The 23,983-nt window shown below is 43.4% G+C and overlaps 1 protein-coding gene across 8 annotated transcripts in view; it reads left to right on the top strand.

Moving 5' to 3' along the window:
- LRRIQ1 (leucine rich repeats and IQ motif containing 1) overlaps nucleotides 1-23,983 on the top strand; it is a 243,591-nt gene that overhangs the window by 188,763 nt on the left and 30,845 nt on the right. For 6 of the 8 annotated variants that reach the window (XM_070409621.1, XM_070409624.1, XM_070409622.1 and 3 more), the window contains one exon: nucleotides 2,898-3,018. In XM_070409621.1, coding sequence (XP_070265722.1) covers nucleotides 2,898-3,018 — 121 coding nt within the window. Of the gene's footprint in view, nucleotides 1-2,676; nucleotides 2,772-2,897; nucleotides 3,019-10,798; nucleotides 10,888-23,983 lie in introns of those variants that run through there. The other 2 variants (XM_070409623.1, XM_070409626.1) reach the window with 2 other exon arrangements.

The raw sequence follows: 23,983 nt of genomic DNA, 5'->3' as shown, positions 1-23,983 counted from the left end.
ACCCCAGCTGCAAGCTAACCTACAGCTTGGAGTGTCTGCCCCCTGGTGGTCAGTGCACGTCATAGCAAGCAGTTGAGCGGCCTTAGCATATCATTAGCATATTATGTTTTGATTGGTTGAATGGCTGACCAGATGATCAGACACTTAGCATATTAGGCTTTTATTATATAGGATAAACATTCAAAGTTCCTTTCATGCCCTCAAAAGTTATATAGCAAGGCCTCTGCCTTATTATACAAGAAGAGGGATTTGTGCAATGATGAATGGAGGGATATACATAAGTCAGCTTTCTGCAACCAAAAATAAAAATGGTTTTAAATCATTCCCATATCTAGAAATACTCTAATTTTTTGAATAATTATACATAGACATATTACAAGACACCTTTAAGTGAACTTTATAATATTTTATCTCTTTTTTTCAAAGAAATGGGGTAATAAGTAAATAAGTATTTATTTTAATGTATGCTTCTGTCTTAACTTCTAAAAATGCAAAATTTTAAAAATAAATATTTAATAAAATATATGTTATGAAAAAGTTGAAGAAGAAACTCCCTTTTTTTGTTGTTGTTCTTTTTTACATAAATGAGTCTCTATTTTTAATTCAGTTGCCTGAGTTGCAGATGAATCAGAACCCATATTCTTAAAAGTCATGTTCCAAAATGTATGCCCCTCGTTTTACTGTGAAAATATGGAGAAAAAGTATTACTAACCTTGTATGTGGGGCTACAAATGTGACCTGTTCAGTAAGCAAAGGCCAAAAACAATTTTGCAAAATTGGTTTTTAGTATTTTCTATTGAATTGCACTTAGAGAATTCTTATCTAACATTAACTTAAAACTATGTTATAACCATACAAACTTTAATATTACAGTGTTTTAAAATGAAATACATATTTCATAGAAGTGTTAAAAGCATCATCAGTTACATTCAGTTTTTAAGTATGTCCATTTTGCATAATATAGAACGAAAGATGTATCATATTTATGATTTTATGATTTTCCTATTTGTTAACAGTAATGGAAATAATGATGTTCAATTTGAAAACCAATGTTTTCAAAAATAGAATCTGAACATTCATGCATGTGTGGCTGTGTCAGATGCACTAATGCACCCTTGACAAAATTTCTAGGTTTGCATTTCAGCTGCCAAGTGACAGCATTGTGAAGTCATGAATTCTGGCTAAATCTCACTTCTAAACTTGAATCCCTGTTATATATAATCTGACTGAATTAGTAACTGACCTTAATGGTTTTCTATCTCCGAAGAAGCACTCTTTGGGTGCAAATGGCTCAGATGACAGATTTTTGGAAGGCATGTATTCACAAATATTTTCTTGGTATGTAGATATTGTCTTATTTGGGGAGGGGTGGGTTTCTACTTTCTATTTAGGCATAGTAAATTCATGTCATCAAATTGAAGTGAATAAATACTAATCTTAAAATCTTAAGGCTTATAGTTAACACCTCTTTAGCCAGCAGGCAGGTCACCTATGTAGTTAACATTGTTTCCCTTGTTTTGTAACTGGTCTCACAGAAACTGTGGTATTGTTTTGGTATTTCCTTCTCATTCTTGGACTGTTGTTTTTTGTTTTGTTTTGTTTTGAAGTCTTAGTGTTGGTGAAGCTAGTCTCATGGGAACATTAGACACATGCTTTTGTGTAGTAATTGAAATGAAGAATTTGTAACACTTTTCTTACTAATCACAAGTGTATATTGGAAGCCAAGTGTTCCTTATTTCATTTTAAACAGTTTTCTGCTAAGGTTTTTTGACAATCCAGTTGTTTTCCTGACTGACATTATAGAATGGTTTCTATTCTGAGTTTGGCAATAGCAAACTGGCTGACTTAACAATGAGAAGTTCATGCATGTAAGGATGGGGAGAAGGGGGAAGGGGAATGTAAAGGGAAAGACAAACATCTGAATTTGAAAGGGGATGATCATCATTAGATGCTGGTTTCATGAGTTTTTCTAGCTCATCATATAGGGACAGCTTTTTAACCACAGTGATGATTTTATGGCTTTATTTAAATTCTTCTCACATCAAACATTAAAGACAATGCTTACTCACAGGATTTCAAACATCCTGTGGTTTGGGTTAAATTCCAGCTACTTTGAAGCTGGTTTGCTTTCCATCACTTCATTTTCCCCCACTTCGTGCCTGGATCCTGATAAATCTTTACTTAATGATATTAGACATTCTGTAAAACAATATTTTATAGGCAAGAAGCAAGTTTTTCAACTCTTAGGTTCAGTCCAAAATAGTAATAAAAATTCAGATGGTAATTTTAGATACAATAAATTACCTAGTTCTTATGTCCTAGTATATTTTGAAAATTTTATATATCTATCATTATCCCCAAATTAGACTTAATGTATAGTATTTTTATATTACTAATTGTTGCAATGAGAAGGTAGATATCTTTTGTGACTTTATAATATACAAATATGGGATGAAAGACATTTAAGGGAATTTTACTGAGAAAACTAATACTTAAAAGTGTTAAATATAAATATTGCAGAACATAACCCTATATGACATTTCGAACATTCGCTTAAGAACTAAATAATGTTCTTGGTAAATAAGTGATGTTAAACTGTGTAAAGTTTCATCAGTTGCCTTTAAGATTGATTTTCATCAAAATTACTATACTAAAATGTTTTCTCTTGTTGTACAGACGCAAAGAGCAAACCTCAATTTTAAAATCGACTCTTATTTGCGAAAAATGCTTTGACATAGTGCATTTGTTCTGCCTGGGCTGCAATAAAGGATTGTGGTATCATTTTGAAGAAGGTTGTTTGACAGAGCCTGTTTGTTTATTTGGGGTAATGTGAGCTGCATTCAGAAAATGCCATATTTTGTTTCATGATTGTATACATTCTCTCCCATTGCTCCCAGGCAAGACTTGTAAGCAGAGAAGACACGGATTTAGAGCTTTTTTCCATGACCAGTGGAAGTGCTTTGTCTGTGAAGAAGGAAAAAAAAAATCAGGCACACAGACACTCAGAGGGATCTTCAAGTAAGTTGTGGTTTCCTTCAGAATTAATTTAGAAATCACAAATGAATTGATGGAACCTAATGCCAACAAGCATTCTTTTACATATAGGGGGTAGAATGCCAGCAACCAGAACTGCCCAAAAATGTGTATTTGAATTTTTTTTCTTTCCTTAAATGTCTTCTTTTGATATAAACAAAATTAAATTATTTCTAAAATTAACAGCACAGCTATTTTAATTATATTCTGTGACTCAATGATCTACTCTTCCAGTCCCTGATGGATCATATGGAATTCTTTGATCATTTAGTTCTAAAAGGAATTTTTTTAGGCTAATTGTAAAAAGTTGGATTTATATATCAAAGTAGTGTAACTTGGACTTCTGCCATTGATTTAATAGATGTTGTAGGTAGAGTTAATTTTTAAAGGAAACTTTAAAAAAATAGCAGAATTTAGATAATCTTATACTGTCAAAAACATGATTTAAAAAACTATTTTCATTGAACAGATGACAGTTTATATTTATTAATGATGGCTTTTTGCATTTGTAAATCTGTCACACATCTATTCCCTTTTGTCATGGTTTCAATAAGAATTGCACTGTGGTTAACGCTGAAAAAATATGAATACTTTAAAATTATCTATCTCTTGCCAGGCCAATGTGGCTCAGTGGTTGAGCATCAACCCATGCACCAAGAGGTTACTGGTTTAATTCCAGTCCAGGCAGATGTTTGGGTTGATCCCCATTAGGGGGTGTGCAGGAGGCAGCCAATCGATGTTTCTCTCTCATCAATGTTTCTATCTCTCTCTCCCTTCTACCTCTCCCTTTCTCTCTCTCTAAAAATCAATAAAAAACATATTTAAAAACAAATAAATAAATATCTATATCTTGTGGTATTTGGGGCTAATAGAGCCTAATTTTTTCAAGCTCTTCACTTAGGGTGTAAACCCTAAGGATTTTGAAATGTATTTTAAAATATTATTGTATAAAAGATGTTCTTTTTATATCATACTGGGGCCCAGTGCACGAATTCATGCACCTTGAAAGGAACTGTGGGCGGTGAGGCTGCTGTAGGCACAGGGATGGGTCTCGGCCCACCATCCGCACCCCCACCCAGCTCCTCCCACCGCGGCCCTGGTCCCCTGTCTGCTGGCAGCCCTGTTCCCACTGCCGCTCCCACACACTGACAGCACAGAGTGATTGGGGCCGGCGCCAGCAGCGGATGTGAGCAGGGCCGGCTCCATTAATGGGCCACCAGCACCATCAGTGGGTGTGAGTGGTGGCTGCAGCCCTGATCACCCCTCAGGAGCAGGGGGCAGTGGAGAAGCCCTCAGGAGAGATCAGGGCCAGCAGCTGCCGCTTGCACCCACTGATGGTACCAAGTGACTGGGACCGGCACCAGGCACTGGCAGCGGGTGCGAGCACCGTCTCCAGTGCTGGCTGCGGGTGCGAGTGGGCTGGTGCCAGCAGTGGATGCCAGCGGGGCTGGCGCTGGCAGTAGGTGTGAGCACCGGGCGGGACTGCCGTGTGTGGGAGCAAAGAATTTTCAGTAACCACCAGAGACTCATTTCGATGACAGCGACTGGCGCCCTGCCCTGGTCTCGTGCCCCGATCACCTGCTCTACCATCCCGCTGCAGCCAACACCCGCCATGTTCCACACACGCCCCCTGGTGGTCATCGCATATCATAGCGACTGGTTGTTTGGTTGTTTGTTTGTTCTGGTTGTTCCACCCTTCGGTCAATTTGCATATAAGCCTTTTATTATATAGGATTTTGTTAACTTCCCTAAAGTATACTGAACCTCAGAAGTCAATTTTTTTTTTTTCGCTTAAAGTATTACAAAGGGTATTACATAAGTGTCCTTTTTTCCCCCCCGCCCTTGACAAGCCCCTGCCCTCCCTTACCCCCCAGTGTCTTATGTCCATTAGTTATGGTTATATGGGTGCATACAAGTCCTTCGGTTGATCTCTTACTCCCCTCCCTCCTGTCCCCCAACCCTCCCTGGCCTTCCCACTGCAGTCCAACAATCAGTTTGAGACAGCTCTGCCACTGTATTTATTATTGTTCAAAAGTTTGTAATGGTCTTAATTATCCATGAAAGAGTGAGATCATGTGGTATTTTTCCTTCATTGACTGGCTTGTTTCACTTAGCATAATGCTTTCCAGTTCCATCCATGCTGTTGCAAATGGTAGGAGTTCCTTCTTTTTAACAGCAGCATAGTATTCCATCGTGTAGATGTACCACTGTTTTCTAATCCATTCATCTACTGATGGGCACTTAGGCTGTTTCCAGATCTTAGCTATGGTGAATTGTGCTGCTATGAACATCTGGGTACATATATCCTTTCTGATTGGTGTTTCTGGTTTCTTGGGATATATTCCTAGAAGTGGGATCACAGGGTCAAATGGGAGTTCCATTTCCAATTTTTTGAGGAACCTCCATACTGCCTTCCATAGTGGCTGCACCAGTCTGCATTCCCACCAGCAGTGCACAAGTGTTCCTTTTTCTCCACATCCTCTCCAGCACTTGTCGTTTGTTGATTTGTTGATGATGGCCATTCTGACAGGTGTGAGATGGTACCTCATTGTTGTTTTGATTTGCATCTCTCGGATGATTAGTGACTTTGAGCATGTTTTCATATGTCTCTTGGCTTTCTGAATGTCCTCTTTTGAAAGGTGTCTATTTAGATCCTTTTCCCATTTTTTGATTGGATAGTTTATCTTCTTTTTGTTAAGTTGTATGAGTTCCCTATAAATTTTGGAGATTAAGCCCTTATCAGATATGACGTTGGCAAATATGTTTTCCCACGAGGTGGGTTTTCTTGTTGTTTTGTTGATGGTTTCTTTTGCTGTGCAGAAGCTTTTTATTTTGATGTAGTCCCATTTGTTCAGTTTCTCTTTAGTTTCAACTGCCCTAGGAGCTGTATCAGTGAAGAAATTATTTTGGCATATGTCTGAGATTTTGTTGCCTTTGTATTCTTCTAGAATTTTTATGGTTTCCTGTCGTACATTTAAGTCCTTTATCCATTTTGAGTTTATTCTTGTGTATGGTGTAAGTTGGTGGTCTAGTTTCATTTTCTTGCATATATCTGTCCAATTTTCCCAACACCATTTATTGAAGAGACTATCTTGGCTCCATTGTATGTTCATGCCTCCTTTGTCAAAAATTAATTGAGCATATTGGTTCGGGCTAATTTCTGGACTCTCTATTCTATTCCACTGATCTATATGTCTGTTCTTGTGCCAGTACCAGGCAGTTTTGAGAACAGTGGCTTTGTAATACAGCTTGATATCTGGCATTGAGATCCCACCTACTTTGTTCTTTCTCAGGATCGTTGCAGCTATTCGGGGTCTTTTTTTATTCCAGATGAATTTTTGGAGAGTTCGTTCTAGATCTTTGAAGAAGGCCATTGGTATTTTAATGGGAAGTGCGTTGAATTTATAGATTGCTTTGGGTAGTATGGACATTTTAATGATGTTGATTCTACCAATCCAAGAACATGGTATGTTCTTCCATCTGTTTATGTCTTCCTCTATCTCTTTTTTCAATGTCCTGTAGTTTTCTGAGTAGAGGCCTTTAACCTCTTTAGTTAAGTTTATTCCTAGGTATCTTAATTTTTTTGGTGCGATGGTAAATGGGATTGTTTTTCTAATCTCTCTTTCTGAAAGTTCACTATTGGTGTATAGAAATGCCTCAGATTTCTTGGGGTTAATTTTGTATCCTGCTACATTGCCAAATTCATGTATTAAGTCTAGTAGCTTTTTGATTCAGAAGTCAATTTTTTAAGTTACATTTCATTATATATATATTATTATTCTTGAAAAAGGTTTATTACTCATTGATATTATAGTTATGTACACATAAATTCAATATTTGATTGAATGTGAAAAATTCAATGATCTGGATGGTACTTTTTGGGTAAATGACTTCAAAATGACTCTTTTACTTTTTATATAGGTACTTAATAATTAGATCCTAGTCAATTAAAATCATTGAAATATGCAAGTTAATTTTGACAAATTTTAATTTGCTTTTGAAATAATTTTAGTATGTCTAGCTTAAATATATTTATCAGGCTTTGAAGTTCTTAGAGTGCTTGGATTTTTCTTACCTGAGTATAGAATGTAGACACTAAAAGTTTGCTGTAGTCAATATGATTAAGATAAAATACCTTATGCTTATTCACCTAATACAGTTTTTACATTGTTAACATATGTATTAATAACATCAATTCTTTAATATATATATCATTTCAAAAGGAATCAACCTGTGCCACACAAAATAATGAATAATACTATATTCATTTTAAGCTCTGCATATTGCAAACTCATATGATATCACTTTAGAGTAGTGTAGGTAAAAAGGAACACATCATATGAAACAGAAACAAAAAAATGCTTTATGCTTTTACAGAATATCAAAGTTTCTTTTATTTTTTCTTTTATTTTTTTAAATTTATTGTTTAAGGTATTACAAATAGTAGTACATTTGTCTCCTTTTTCAAAGTTTTTTGTTTTTGTTTTTTTTTTTTGCATTTGGGACACATTTAATGAATAACCCTGATCCAATAGCTACACTGTGGCCAAGGCCTCAGGTACACAGGAAGACGCTCAGGCAGGACATGCTGCAGGCTCAGAGGCTGTCTTCCCAGGAGTCAGGTGGGGCTGGTCATTTCTTGGGATCTGTGGGGTTGCGGCAAACCAAGTCCGACGAGGCGGTCCTGGACTGCACGCCGTGCCAAAAGCCTCAAAGTTGTTTTTTTTTTTTTAATAAGGAATCACCTGAATGTTAAAACACAAATAGCTCAATAAATTAGCAACCTTTCTTTTTTTTAAAATATATTTTATTGATTTTTCACAGAGAGGAAGGGAGAGGGATAGAGTATTAGAAACATCGATGAGAGAGAAACATCGATCAGCTGCCTCCTGCACACCTCCTACTGGGGATGTGCCCGTAACCAAGGTACATGCTCTTGACAGGAATCGAACCCAGGACCTCTCGGTCCGCAGGCCAACGCTTCATCCACTGAGCCAAACCAGTTAGGGCTCAGCAACTTTTCTTAAATGCTCATGCTTCATCTTTCACTTCTGTGGCATAAAATCATAGATTGTAGAGTATAAAAGATCATTATATAGAGTTCATTTCTTAACACATTTTCTAATAAGCTGTAATAAGGCTATTCTCACTGTAATTCCAATTAATTGTCAATAAGTAACATTATTAAAAATATTACTGATTTCTAAATCTACTTACTAAGTTACAATTTAAAGATGCCCCTTTGGAAAAAAACTTTTTCATTAGATAGCAATACTACTTACTTAATTATTGTAATTATTAGTTTACTTAGAGGCCTTGATGCATGAAAATTCATGCACTGGGTGGGGATCCCTCAGCCCGGCCTGCCCCCTCTCATGGTCCGGGAGCCCTCAGGGGATGTCCTACAGATGGCTTAGGCCCACTTCCCACGGTGAGCAGGCCTAAGCCACAGTCTGGCCTCCCTCTGTGGGAGGAAACCAGGCTAATCAGGGGAAGGCGCCGCCATCATCACCCTACTGCTGCTGTCACTTCCAGCCACGGTGACTGCGAGGCCTGGGCACCGGGCCTCACAGCCACCAGGGCTCAAGGCTGCTGTGACTTTGTCCGGATGGACGTCCGGAAAATGTCTGCCCTAATTAACATATTATTCTTTTATTAGTATAGATTATAACATCAGCATCTATATATATATAAAGAGGTAATATGCAAATTGTCCAGGATGCCATAACGTCACATCCACTTAGGAGGAGGCTGCGCATGCAGGTGGGCAGGAGGGGGCTGCGTGGGAGGTGAGGCAAGCCACGGATACTGCGGTGGCTTGAGCAGGCCCAGAGCGGAGACAGACAGGGGGCCCTGCCAGTGCCGGCCGTGGTGGCTTGAGCAGGCCCGGAGCAGAGAGAGATGGGGGGCCTGCCAGCGGTGGCTTGAGCAGGCTTGGAGTGGAGACGGGAGCCTGCCAGCCACCACATGTCAGCAGTCCCGCCTCTGCACGTGAGCCACAGAGGAAACACCTTTTCTGACCGCTCATTGGCTAAGCTCCCAGGACACCACTCGCAGTGTTCGTGGTAACTTGGATAATAAGAATCCAAGAAGGTGATCGAGGGTTTTTCACCACACTCCTGGAGGAAAAAACAAAGGTCCGCTGCTGGAGGAGCTAAGAAATGTCATATCCTGCCCTAGCCGGTTTGGCTCAGTGGATAATGCCTCGGCCTGCAGACCGCAGGGTCTGGGTTCAAGTCTAATCAAGGGCATGTACCTAGGTTGCAGGCTCCTCCCTGGCCAAGGCCCAGGTCAGGGCTCATGCAGGAGGCAACCAATGAAAGTGTTCCTCTCACATTGATGTTTCTTTCTGTCTTTCCCTCTCTCTTCCACGCTCTCTAAAAATCAATGGAAACATATCCTCAGGTGAGGATAAAAAAAAGAAAGAAAGAAATGTCATATCCTATGAAAGAGACATCTTGAAAATGCCTAAAGAAAGTTGTCATTTTTTCATGGTGAAGGGACTGGAGTTTGTGTTGATGAAAACACCTTGGCGGCTGTGGCAGGCAGCAGTGGCAGCAGCAGCGGGGTGATGGGGGTGGCCCCTTCCCCAGATCAGCCCGGTCGCTTCCTGCAGAGGGAGGCCAGACTGCAGCTTAGGCCTGCTCCTAAGCTGTCAGTAGGACATCCCCTGAGGTCTTCCAGACTGTGAGAGGGGGCAGGCTGGGCTGAGGGCCCCCCATCCAAGTGCACGAATTTCGTGCACCGGGGCCTCTAGTAATAATAATAAAGGCTCTGACATTAATTTGCCTGGATTTTAATCATGACTTAATTTTCTCATCCTTAAAATGGAAATGATAATGGAAGTACTTAACCTTGTTAAATTGTCTTCAGGATCAAGTGTAGAGCATTTAGAACAATACCTGGCACATAAAAGTCCTTAATAAAAAATGTTCTTTATAATTGCACCTACACATAGCTGTAAAAGAAGAAACAATTGAGATAAGATATTGACGTATCTAGGCACATGGGCTCAACTTATGAGAAACCTACTCTTAATAGTCGCTTGATTAAAAACTTGGCATAGCCTGTTTTTTATAGAAATCTTTTAACCTCCAAAGTCCTTGGGTCCTAGGCCTCCAGGGCTCTGAGCCAAGCACTTATAGCTTTGGTACTTTGGCAGCTCTTTTACCTCCAGCCTTCCCTGTTTCTCTCTCAAACACTTGTCACCTTATTAAAACTAAAGGATTTCTTTTAGCTTTGCAAGAGAATAGTTTATGGGCTGCAGCTATAAAACTCTTTAGGCCTTTGAACTTTACTAGATATTTCTCTTTTAATGTTGCTATAATATTTGTAATATATATTCTTTAAAATCAGATAAACTCAGGTTTAAAATACCAATGGTACAATTACATGTAAGTTGTGTAACTGTGAGTAAATTATTTAACCTCTAAAAATGAGTTTGTCTGAAAAATATAAATAATAATGTCTATTTCACAGAGTTTTCCTGAAGAAGAAATTTGTAAAAATATATGTAAAGCATGTGCTATATGGCCTAAATTATAGTAAGGACTTAAATAATAGTATGTGCTGATATCTTGTTTGTTATTGTTGTATGTTTTATTTTGCTGTTGCTTAATTTTTAACAACTCACAGACAAAATTGTCCTCCTTTTCTGTGTGTCAAATTATAGCAGAACCAGCATACTTTCAGCATGTCAGCCATCTCAAACAATACATGCTACTTTTCTTTGTGAATTTCCCATTTTCTGTTCTTTTCCTTTTAGGTCTCACTGTTCTCCTATGAGAAACCAAGGCAGTCTTCTGCTACCCAGCTTTCTAATCTACCTTATGGTTTAAATAGAGCTGAAAGAGGTTAGATTATTATTTTTTAAATGCCACTTATAAAAGGCATATGCCAAGAGATTTCCTCACTTAGACAATATTGAGAAAAAATATTTGATTTCCTCAAATGGTTTTGGTTTTCTCAATTAATTTTCTCATTTCATACTTAAAATAAATGATAGATTACAATAATAATAATTTTATTACTATGGCAATTTATAACTATACACATTTATTTTAATTATCATTCTTATTTATAATGATTATTTTTCTTTGACCACTAATATAAATAAGACTTAGAGAGTTTATTTAATTTTCTTTTGGCACAAAAAACTTAGCAAGGTATAGTAGCAACTTGAACCTATCTTTTCTTATTCCAAAACCAGTCTTAATTGCCTTTTATTTCTCTATGGACTAAAATATATAACTTAGTAAAAGTACAATATAATTAATGTAGTTCTTGTTCATTCATTCATGAACCATTTATTGAATAACCATGATCACTGTATATCTAGTTTAGGCTTCCAGTTGCCTCCTAATCATCTCTGCATGTTCCAGGACATATTCCATTTTCAAAGTTACCAGGATTGAGAATCCACAATTTCTCTGTAATAGTGTAGAATCATCCCAAAGTCAATTTCTTCTTTGAGCATGTCTAAATTATCATGAAATGTAAGCCATTTTAACATGGTACTAATTTTTCTGAACATGGAATAAAATACATTAAAGAAGTGAAATGGCAAATGTAGTTGAAATGGGTGAGGAATTTCTTTTTTGTACCTACAATGACATTTGGGATTTAAGTAAGGAAAGAAGTAGAAGAAAGTGATTTAAACAAAGGAAAGGGATAAAATGTGAATAAAGGGTTGGGCAAAAGGAAGTTTACAGTTGTAAGTATATGAAATACAGAATTTATTTTTGTATTATGATTTATTAATTATTTATTATTTTCCATACGAGTAACTGTAAACCTACTTTTGCCTCACCCTGTATATATTTGTGGAACATTGAAGAGTCAGTCTGCCTGGACCAGAGGTTCCACATACAGAAGTAACGCAAAATAAGGTTGGATTAAAAAGAAAGCCTATTTTTAGGTAAGTTTGAAAGTAATGTGGAGTAATTGGACTTTTTAAAAGATCCTCATCAAAGGAAATTTTGTCATTGATTTTTAGAGAGAGAGGAAAGTAGAGACAGAAATATCGATGTGAGATAGAAACATGGATCGGTTGCCTCCTGTGCATGCCTTATCCAGGGATTGAACCCACAACCTAGGTATGTGTCCTGACCAGGAATAGAACACAAAACCTTTTGGTGTACAGGACGATGCTCCAAGTAACTGAGCCATCTGGCCAGGACTGGAGGAACTGGACTTTCTTACTGATAATGCATAGCTAACAAAGATTTCTGAAAATACTTTCATGTTTTAGAAAGCTTAAGATCAGTTAAAGACAGGTATTCTGAGTCAATCCTAACATTATGCAATGTCTCCAATATATGTACAAAGTAATTTTGTAGGTATTATCAAAAAAGATGATCAAAAGTACAAAATGAAATAATTTAATAGATACCAATACTAAATAATTTATGCAGATGTAGAGACTAAAGGTGGTAACTAAAGCAAAAGTAGATTTCAAAGATGACCATTAAAGTTTACTACTCGTTTTAGTTTTGTAAGAAACCACCAAACTCTCTTCCAAAGTAGCTGTAACATTTTGCATCTCCACCAGCAATAAATGAGAGTTCCTATTGTTCCACGCCTTTGCCACATCTGGTGTTGTCAGTGGTCTGGATTTTGGTCATTTTAATAGGTGTGTAGTGGCATGTTGTCTTAATTTGAATTTACCTTTATAGTAAGTATTGAAGTTGGGCATGTTGATCCTAGGTACCTAGATCGACTTCCTGCCACAGTAGGCCCTTTGATGTATATTTAATGATTTAACAAATGGATGAATGAATGAATATGGCCAATAAGTGCTAGGAAAGGAACATCTTATATTTTAAAGCTCCATAACATTCCATTAACATAATTTTGAATTTGCAAATGAAGAATTATTAGCACGTTGTATATTCATGTGTGCCTATCCTATCTAATAATAGACAAACTTGGTAATTGACCATACCATCGCTACGCCTCCTATTGGCTAATCAGCGCAATATGCAAATTAATCCAACCAAGATGGCGGCCGGCAGCCACGGAGCTGGAGCGAGCAGGAGTCTTGCTTGCTCCAGTGATGGAGGAAGCCAAGGTTCCCTGCCTGCCGCGGCCCAGCTCTGAGCTCCGAAAGCAACAAAGTTTCAATTATAGAAGCTAAACAAACCCCAGACACCTGCTTTCAGCAGGCAGTGGCCTCAGAGCTGGAGCGAGTAGGAGCTGGCTCTCAGCTCCAGTGACATCAACAAAGTTTCAATTATAGAAGTTAAATAAATCCCAGAATAAAAAAAAAGAAAAAAAGGAGAGGCTGGGAGCTTCAGTCGCCGGCCAGCCTGAAAACGGCCCTCAGCCCCTCACCCAGACTGGCCAGGCACCCCAGTGGGGACCCACACCCTAAAGGGGGTGTGGCCAGCCTGAAAACAGCCATCAGCTCCTCATCCAGGTTAGCCAGGCACCCCAGTGGGGACCTCCACCTAAAGGGGGTGTGGCCAGCCTGAAAATGGCCCTCAGCCTCTCATCCAGGCTTGCCAGGCACCCCAGTGGGGACCCCCACCCTGAAGGGGGTGTGACCAGCTGAAAACAGCCATCAGCCCCTCACCCAGGCTGGCCAGGCACACAAGCAGGACCCCCCACCCTGATCCGGGACACCCTTCAGGGCAAACCAGCCGGCTCCCACCCATGCACCAGGCCTCTATCCTATATAATAAAAGGGTAATATGCAAACTGACCCTAACAGCAAAAAGACTGGGAATGACTTGTCACTATGACACACACTGACCACCAGGGGGCAACCGCTCAATGCAGGAGCTGCCCTCTGGTGGTCAGTGCGCTCCCACATGGGGGATCTCTGCTCAGCCACAAGCCAGGCTGATGGCTGCCAGTACAGCAGTGGTGGTGGGAGCCTCTCCTGCCTCCTCAGCAGCGCTAAGGATGTCCGACTGCAACTTAGGTCTACTCCCCGCTGGCAAGTGGATATCCCCCGAGGGCTGCTGGGCTGCCAGAGGAATGTCTGATTGTCAGCTTAGGCCCAATCCCCCAGGGAGCGGGCCTAAGCCAGCAGGTGGTCATCCCCTGAGGAGTCCCAGACTGCAAGAGGGCACAGGCTGGGCTGAGGGACCCCCCCCCCCCCCCCCCCCCCCGGAGTGCACAAATTTTTGTGCATTGGGCCTCTAGCCTACACTAATAAAAGAGAAACATGGTAATTAGCGTACGACCGCTACCCTTCCCATTGGCTAATCAGCATATCCTCATGCAAATTAACTGTCAGCCAAGATGGTGGCCGGAAGCCATGCACTGAAGCGAGCAGGGAGGCTTGCTTGCTCTAGTGACTGCAGACTCCAATGTTCCCCGCCTGACTTGCCAGCCTCTGAGTTGCAACTCTAAGCAACTATGTACTATGTTGCAAATAAGAAGCTAAACAAAACCCCAGAAACCAGCTTTCAGCCTGCCGGGATCTCAGAGCTGAAGTTATACATTGTTTCGATTATAGAACGGCAAACAAACCAGATACGAAGCCTCAGAGCTAGAGCCAGAGCTAAAGCTGGCCCAGAATAAAATAAAAAAGAGAAAAAAAAGGAGCAGTTGGGAGCTTCAGTCAACAACTGCCAGCCTGAAAGCAGCCCTCAGCCCCTCACCCAGACTGGCCAGGCTCCCCAGTGGGGACCCCCCACCCTGAAGGGTGTGTGACCAGCTGCAAACAGCCATCATCCCATCATTCAGGCTGGCCAGGCACCCCAGTGGGGACCCCCACCCTGATCCAGGACACCCTTCAGGGCAAACCAGCTGGCCCCCAGGCCTCTATCCTATATAGTAAAAGGGTAATATGCCTCCCAGCACCGGGATCAGTGTGACAGGGGGCAGCGCCCAAACCCCCTGATCACCCTGGGGCTCTGTGTGTGACAGGGGGTGGGGCCACAACCTCCCTATCCGCCCTGCACTCTTCGTGACAGGGGAAGGTGCCCCAACCCCCTGGTCAGCCCTGCTCTGTGCCTGATAGGGGGGAGCTCCCTAATTCCCTGATTTCCCTGCGGCTCTGTGGTTGACAGGGTGCGGCGCACCAGCCCGCCCCCCCCCCCCCCCACGGGCCCTGCTCTGTGTGTGATGGGGTAGAGCCATAACCTCCCCATCGGCCCTGCCCTGAGTGTGACAGTGGCGGCGCCCCAGCCCCCTGATCGGCTCTGCTCTGTGGGTGATAGAGGGCGGTGCCCCAACCCCCTGATCCGCCCTGCTCTGTGTGTGACAGGGGGCGGTGCCCTAACTCCCCTATCGGCCCTACTCTGTGCGACAGGGGGCAGCGCCCCAACCCCCTGATTGGCCCTGCTCTGTGCGTGACAGGGGGTGGCGCCGCAACCTCCCCATCGACCTTACCTTGAGTGTGACAGGGGGCGGTGCCCCAACCCCCCAATCGGCCCTACCCTGAGCATGACTGAGGGTGGCATTGAAACCTCCCAATCCGCCCTGCTCTGTGCATGACAGGGGGCGGCACCCCAACTCCCCAATCAGCCCTGCTCTGAGCCCGACCAGGGGCTGCACCTAGGGATTGGGCCTGCCCTCTGCCACCCAGGAGCAGGCCTAAGCCAGCAGGTCGTTATCTCCCAAGGGGTCCCAGACTGCAAGAGGGCACAGGCCGGGCTGAGGGACACCCCCCCCCAGTGCACACATTTTTGTGCACCGGGCCTCTAGTTTATAATAATAAAAGCATAATATGCTAATTAGACCAAACAGCCAAACAACCTTCTGGACGTCCATCTGGATATCCTTCCAGATAACGTTCCTGGATGAAGCCGGGACTGCAAGGGCTGAGGCAGCCACCATGGCTGCAAGGGCTGAACCCCTTGCACAAATTTTGTGCATTGGGCCTCTAGTATGTATATATGCACATATATGTATGGGTATTTAATCTGTTAAAGCTACAGTATTTATATAATATACATTTATAATCCCCCCCTGAGCAAACTTAAATGTTATTGCATATATTTGTGGGTCATTATATAAACCATGCCTCATGATAACAAGCATTATATGCCTACAATGTGCATAGCACTATCCAGGTCATTAGAAAAGTACAAAGATGGAGAAGACCAAGACCTCGAATAGCCAACAGAGTATTTTAGGATAAGAACAATGTTGAAGGGCCAATGCACCCAACTTCAATACTTACTATAAAGGGAAATTCAAATTAAAACCAGATACCACCACACACCTATTAAAATGACCAAAATCGCCTTAGCTGGTTTGGCTCAGCGGATAGACCATCGGCCTGCAGACTCAAGGGTCCCAGGTTTGATTCTGGTCAAGGGCATGTACCTGGGTTGCGGGCACATCCCCAGTAGGGGGCGTGCAAGAGGCAGCTGAATTGATGTTTCTCTCTCATCGATGTTTCTAACTCACTATCCCTCTCCCTTCCTCTCTGTAAAAAAAATCAATAAAATATATTTAAATAAAATAAAATGACCAAAATCCAGAACACTAACACCAAATCCTGGCAGGTATGTGGAACAATAGGAATTTTCATTTGTTGCTAGTAGAAATGCGAAATGGCACGGCTACTTTGGAAGAGAGTTTGGTGGTTTCTTACAAAACTCTTACCCTATGAACCAGTAATTATGTTCCTTGGTATTTTCCCACAGGAGTTGGAAGCATGTCCACACAAAAACTTGCATATGAATGTTATAACAGCTTTATTCATAACTGCCACAATTGGGAAGTAACTAAAATGTCCTTTAATGGGTGAATGGCTAAATAATCTGTGATGCATCCAGATAGTGGGATAAGAAATGAGCTACCAAGCCATGAAAGATGGAGGCAACTTAAATGCATATTGCTAGGTGAAAGAAGTAAATCTAATAAGGCTACTTACTGTATGATTTCAACTATATAACATTCTTAAAAAGCAAAACTATGGAAACAGTAAAGATGTCAGTGGTTGCATGGGTGCTGGGGAGGAAGAGAGATGATGAGAGTTAAGTACAGAGGATTCTTAGGACTTCAAATTACTCGGTATGATACTGTAATGATGAATACATGTCATTCATTATACATTTTTCCAAACCCACAAAATGTATAAAACCAAAAGTTAACTGTAATATAAATTATGGACTTCGGGTGCTTATGATGTGTCAATTTAGGTTCATCAGTTTTAACAAAGATACCTCGTTGATGAAGGATGTTGATAATGAAGTAGGCTATGCATGTGTATGTGTAGGAACGGAGTGTATGGGGAATCTCTACCTTCCCCTCAATTTTGCTGTAATTCTGAAATCACTCAAAAAACATGAAGTCTTAATAAAAGTGGGGGTGGAGAAAAGAAAAAAAAACAGAAGGAAAAGCTCAGAAGTGTCTTTCTTGCCAGCTATTTCCTGAGACTTAACTTAGGAATAGGTGGAATTTAGATTTCAATTTTATAAATGTAAATTTACCAGAGTTAAGGAGAAAGAAAGCTGTAGAGTTGATACTCAAATCTGTGTTTTCTGATTCCTTGTGTAAAGATATCAATTGTTTCCCATCCAATTTTTCTGTACCATAAATATCTCTTTTAAAAAAACATATTTTATTGATTTTTTACAGAGAGGAAGGGAGAGAGATAGTTAGGAACATCGATGAGAGAGAAACATCAATCAGCTGCCTCCTGCACACCCCCGACTGGGGATGTGCCTGCAACCAAGGTACATGCCCTTGACTGGAATCGAACCTGGGACCCTTCAGTCTGCAGGCTGACGTTCTATCCACCGAGCCAAACCAGCTAGGGCTATACCATAAATATCTTATTTCATTCTATCTCAAGGTAAAGATGGAGCAAAAATATACATTTTTATTTCCTCAACTAAAATAAAAGAACTAAGGCAGCCCTGGCCAGTTTGGCTCAGTGAATAGAGCGTTAGCCTGCAGACTGAAGGGTCCTGGTTCAAATCCAGTCAAAGGCACATGCTCGGGTTGCGGGCTTGATCCCCAGTGCGGGGTGTGCAGGAGGCAGCCAATCGATGATTCTCTCTCAACAATGGTGTTTCTCTCTCTCTCTCCCTCTCCTTTTCTCTCTGAAATCAATGAGAATATATTTTTAAAAAAAGAACATACAGTTAAGAGAGTAAATAAATATATCAGACATTGTTGCTTTTCTCCTATATCATCTTGTTTTTCAATAGATATTGTCTTCTCCAGAACTAGGGAACATATTTCCATTAACATTCCATGGACTTCTCTTCATACTACATGTATGAGATTTAGGTTAATAAATGGTTACAGATATTAATGAAAGTTTGTAATATAAATAGCCCTCTATGATGGAATTTAAATGCTAAACAGACTTCCTTTCATATTTTGTTGGACCCAACTAATTTTTTAAGTTTATTGTTTATTCTCTTTCTCCCTTCTAAGTGTATGTACCAGGAAGGCACGGGATTTAATAAGGTACCCTAGGAACCTAGAAAAGCTACCTGGCATATGGTAGGCTTATTGACATATATTCAATGAATTAATAAATGGATGAATGAATGAATATGGCTATCTTTTAGCTGAATAAGAGCTAGAAAAGGATATCTTACATTTTTTAAGCTCCACGGTAGGGTAGAAGAAAAAGAGGGATAGAAGGTTGACTGGTAGACATGCAACAGTATCTTCCAAATCTTCTAAAAGCATCTGATTTATTCAAAATGCTGGTATTGTGTTTATCCAAACACTATCCAAATGGTAAGTGTTCTCTCCCAGTTGAGTCTTTCAAACAACCCAGTCATGAGATGCAAGTTCCCATGGATCCAGCCGACACGAAGCAAATTTTGTCATTTGTTCATCAAAAATAATTGTGGAGTGCTCCCTGAAGGCCCAGTGCATTGCACAGGGGAGAGAGTGCTAAGCCACACCAGCCTTTATGGAGTTTATAATCTGCATAAATATATGCTGTGGTAGTTCGGGTCCAATCAAGGGATAGCTTGCATACAGTAGGTTACACAGGAAAAGGTTAAATACTATTTACACCAGAGGAGTAGCTTAAATATATAAAGAAACTCTCCATGGTGCCCTAGGGCTGAGTAAGAGCACCCAAGGAAGGAAAAACTTGGAAGGGGTTCAGACATCACTGGAGAAGGTATGATTCAGCCAGCAGACAGTAGAGAAGTTCCCTGGTTTGGCCAGACCAAAGCTAGTTTATAGTTCCTGAACAAACAATAGGCAGCTCTCTGCACTGCAGGGTGGGAGCAGGTGATGAGCCGTCAGGAGCATGGGCATGCATTAAGAGTGGACTTTGCTAGGGTAGAAGGTGTGGCAGGCTTTTGTTTCCCCGTGGAAAGGATAGCACACAGGTTATCACTAGGTCCAAGCTTTGCAGTTGCAGAGGGATCGTGTTCTGGGGCTGCATCAGAGTCCTCACAGCCACAAGGCCAACCCTACCCCCATCTATACCAGAAATTGCAAAGCTTCTTCCTGTGGGGCGCGGCTGCAGTGTTTTGGCCAGGTTCAAGCCTCGGACTAATGAAAGGACAGGGTCCTCTCATTGCCACGTGCAAGTCCCAGCTGGAGGGCAGGGCCCTCCCAGCACAATCATAGCCAACGGCTGTGGGTGTAAGCTTGAAACTGTGGTCCAAACACGTAGCCCTACGTGCCTTGTGATAGAGTTCGGGTGCACGTAGTTAAGTGAGGTTGAAACTCACGAGAATGCTGTAAACAACTTGATCACGCCCCTACTTTGCCTCGTGGCATTTGCTATAAAATAAAGACACGGCTTGTGGGCGCTGGCGCTGTCTCCTCATCAGGGAGCAGCGTCCCACTGAGACCCAGCTTTCATTCTCTTGTCTGTCTTTTCTCAATCCTTTCACCCCCCCACTCAGGGTCACTGAACCAGGCTGAGCTGGCATGGCACATAAGGCGCCCTGGGGCTGAGTATGCCATGGCCGTGCCGGCTCCCCACATCTTCCTCTGGCAGCATCCCTTTAGCACCCTAAACTGAGAAAGCTTAACATTTTTCTCACTTTAAAGAAGTGCTTATAGCCCTAGCCTGTTTGACTCAGTGGATAGAGCATTGGCCTGCAGACTGACAGGTCCTGCGTTCGATTCCGGTCAAGGGCACATGCCTAGATTGCAGGCTCGATCCTCAGTAGGGGGCATGCAGGAGGAAGCTGATCAATGATTCTCTCTCACCATTGATGTTTCTATCTCTCTCTCCCTTCCTTTCTTATATCAATAAAAATATATTTTAAAAAAAGAAGTGCTTATAAATTATTTTATTATAAAAATGTAATGAAGGGTGTATTCATTGCTACAAGGCAATCTATCTATCTATATCTATATCTATATCTATATCTATATCTATATCTATATCTATCCTATCTAATAAAAGAGAAACATGGTAATTAGTGTACCTCCACTACCCTTCCCATAGGCTAATCAGGGAGATATGCAAATTAACTGCCATCCAAGATGGAGACCGGCAGCCAGGCAGCTTTACACAAACAGGGAGGCTTGCTTGCTTCAGTGACGGAGGAAGCCAAGCTTCCCTGCCTGCCTTTCTGACCACTGAGCTGCAACTCTAAGAAACATTGTAACAAATATAGAAACTAAACCAAACCCCAGAAACCTGCGTTAGTTAGCCAGGCTTGAGCCAGCAGGACCGCAACACTGTTTCAAATACAGAAGGTAAACAAAGGCCAGAAACCTGCTTTCAGCAGCTGAGGCCTCAGAAATGGAGCTGAGCCTCAGAGCTAAAGCTGGCCCAGAATAAAAAAAAAAAGAAAAAAAGGAGCAGTTGGGAGCTTCAGTCACCAACCAGCCTGAAAACGGCCCTCAGCTCCTCACCCAGACTGGCCAGGCACCACAGTGGGGACCCCCACCCTGAAGGAGGTGTGACCAGCTGCTAACAGCCATCATGCCTTCACTCAGGCTGGCAGCCATCATGCCCTCACCCAGGCTGGCGAGGCACCCCAGTGGGGACCACCACTCTGATCCAGGACAACCTTCAGGGCAAACCAGCTGGCCCCCACCCGTGCACCAGGCCTCTATCCTATATAGTAAAAGTGTAATATGCCTTCCAGCACCGGGATCAGTGGAGCAGCGAGGCCTCCCGGCACCGGGATCAGCGTGACAGGGGGCAGCACCCAAACCCCCTGATCACCCTAAAGCTCTTTGAGTGACAGGGGGCGGGGCCACAACCTCCCTATCCGCCCTGCTCTGTTTTTGACAGGGGAAGGTGACCCAACCCTCTGATCAGCCCTGCTCTGTGCCTGTTAGGGGGGAGCTCCCCAACCCCCTGATCTCCCTGAGGTTCTGTGTTTTACAGGGTGGGGTGCCCCAACCCCCTGATCGGCTCTGCTCTGTGTGTGACAGGGGGCAGGGCCACAACCTCCCTATCCACCCTGCTCTGTTCATGACAGGGGAAGGTGCCCCAACCTCCTGATCAGCCCTGCTCTGTGCCTGATGTGGGGATCTTCCCTTCCCCCTTATTGCCCTGGGGCTCTGTATGTGACAGGGTGCAGCGCCCCAAGCCCCTGATTGGCCCTGTTATGTGCATGATAGGGGGTGGCGCCGCAACTTCCCTATCGACCCTGCCTTGAGTGTGACAGGTGGTGGTGCCCCAACCCCCCAATCAGCCATGACTAGGGGTGGCATCAAAACCTCCTGATCCGCCCTGCTCTGTGCATGACAGGGGCAGCGCCCCAACTCCCCAATCGGCCCTGCTCTGAGCCCCACCAGGGGCTGCACCTAGGGATTGGGCCTGCCCTCTGCCACCCTGGAGCAGGCCTAAGCCAGCAGGTCATTATCTCCCAAGGGATCTCAGACTGCGAGAGGGCACAGGACGGGCTGAGTGACCCCCTCTCCCCCCTGAGTGCACAAATTTTTGTGCACCGAGCTTCTAGTATATATATAAAAGCCTAAGCAACAGTTAGACCGTTAGCTATGATGCACAGTGACCACCAGGGGGCAGTCACTCAACGAACAGGCATGGAAACATGGAACAGATTGATGAATCTCAGGGGGAAGAGGAGAGGGGGAGGGCGGGAAGAGATTAACCAAAGATCTTTTATGCATACTAGAGGCCCAGTACACGAATTCATGCACCTGTGGGGTCCCTCAGCCTGGCCTGTGCACTCTTACAATTTAGGACCCCTCGGGGGACATCAGACTGCTGGTTTCAAGGATTGGGTCAAAACCGGCAGGCCGATGTCCCCCGAGGGATGTAGTGTGTGAAGCAGTAGGTGGCTGGGGAGGAGCCTGAGTTGGAGCTGAACGCCACTCCTGCTCATCCTGGCCCTGCTGTGCCTGCCACTGCCGCTGCTCAGTAGTACAGCCTGGGAGCGGGAGAGGCTCATGCCTCTGCAGCTGCACCCACTCAGCCGGCTTCTGGCTGAGCGGTGCTCCCACTGTGGGAGTGCACTGAACACCAGGGGCAGCTTCTGCATTGAGCATTTTCCCCCTGGTGGTCAGTGCGCATCATAGTGACCAAGTCGACTGGTCGTTCTGTTGTTCAGTTGCTTAGGCTTTTATATATATAGACTATAGGATCCTGCCGGGATTGGGCCAAAACTGGCTCTCCAACATCTCTGAGGAGTCCCAGATTGCAAGAGGGCGAAGGCCAGGCAGAGGGACCCCACCAGTGCACGAATCCGTGCACCAGGTCTCTAGTAAACTGATAACTGACATAAATGCATGCACTAAATAACTACCCTCTGAACATTATATATATGAATTACAGGTATATGTATGAAAAACATCTTTTTTTTTCCTTAAATGAAAAACATCGTTATAATAATAAATTGGACTCACTATTTTTGTCTTTAGAAGAGATTCACAACTTGGACCAAATTAAGACCTAGGATTATTTTCTTTATGGCATCTTAAGCTAGGAAGATGTGTTTGAGTGAGAAAGAAAATGCAAAATAAAAATTTCACAGTTGAGAAAAATCAAAGATAAGAAGATCTCAAACTTCTAAGAAAATGTTGTTCCATCTTTTTTTTTAAATTTTTTCTGTTTTATAGACTAATTCTAGCCTATGGAACAATGTTATTGACTAGGGAAACCAGCAATTAGGGAATGACTATTATAAAGTACTAGAGGCCCGGTGCACAAAAATTTGTGCACTCGGGGGGGAAGGGGGGGCCCCTCAGCCCAGCCTGTGCCCTCTCGCAGTCTGGGACCCCTCGGGAGATAACGACATGCTGGCTTAGGCCTGCTCCCGGGTGGCAGAGGGCAGGGCCAATCCCTAGGTGCAGCCCCTGGTCAGGCTCAGAGCAGGGCTGATTGGGGAGTTGGGGCACCGCCCCCTGTCATGCACAGAGCACGGCAGATTGGGAGGTTGTGATGCCACCCTCAGTCACGCTCAGGGTAGGGCTGATTGGGGGTTGAGGCACCGCCCCCTATCACACTCAAGGCAGGGTCAATGGGGAGGTTGCGGCACCACCCCCTGTCACGCACAGAGCAGGGCCAATCAGGGGGTTGGGGCGCTGCCCTCTGTCACTCACAGAGCAGGGCCAATCAGGGGGTTGGAGCACTGCCCCCCCCCCCCGTCACGCACAGAGCAGGGCCCATCAGGGGGTTGGGGGAGCTCCCCCCTCTCATGCACAGAGCAGGGCCCATCAGGGGGTTGGGGAGCTCCCCCGTCACGCACAGAGTAGGGCCGATAGTGGAGTTAGGGCACCGCCTCCTGTCACACACAGAGCAGGGCGGATCAGGGGGTTGGGGCGCCACCACTGTCACACTCAGGGCAGGGCCGATGGGGAGGTTATGGCTCTACCCTGTCACACACAGAGCAGGGCCCGTGGTGGGGGGGATTGGGGTGCCGCCCTCTATCACCCACAGAGCAGGGCCAATCAGGGGCTTGGGGCACTGCACCCTGTCACACACAGAGCAGGGCCGATCAGGGGGTTGGGATGCCACACCCTGTCACACACAGAGCCGCAGGGCGATCAGGGGGTTTGGGCGCTGCACCCTGTCATGCTGATCTGGTGCCAGGAGACCTCTCGGCTCTGCTGATCCGGGTGCTGGGAGGCATAT

The sequence above is a fragment of the Myotis yumanensis genome, unplaced genomic scaffold (genome assembly GCF_028538775.1).
Source record: "Myotis yumanensis isolate MYYU_CA2020_CCGP unplaced genomic scaffold, mMyoYum1.0.hap1 SCAF_3, whole genome shotgun sequence".
NCBI lineage: Eukaryota > Metazoa > Chordata > Mammalia > Chiroptera > Vespertilionidae > Myotis > Myotis yumanensis.
This window is presented reverse-complemented; position numbering and strand designations above follow the sequence as displayed.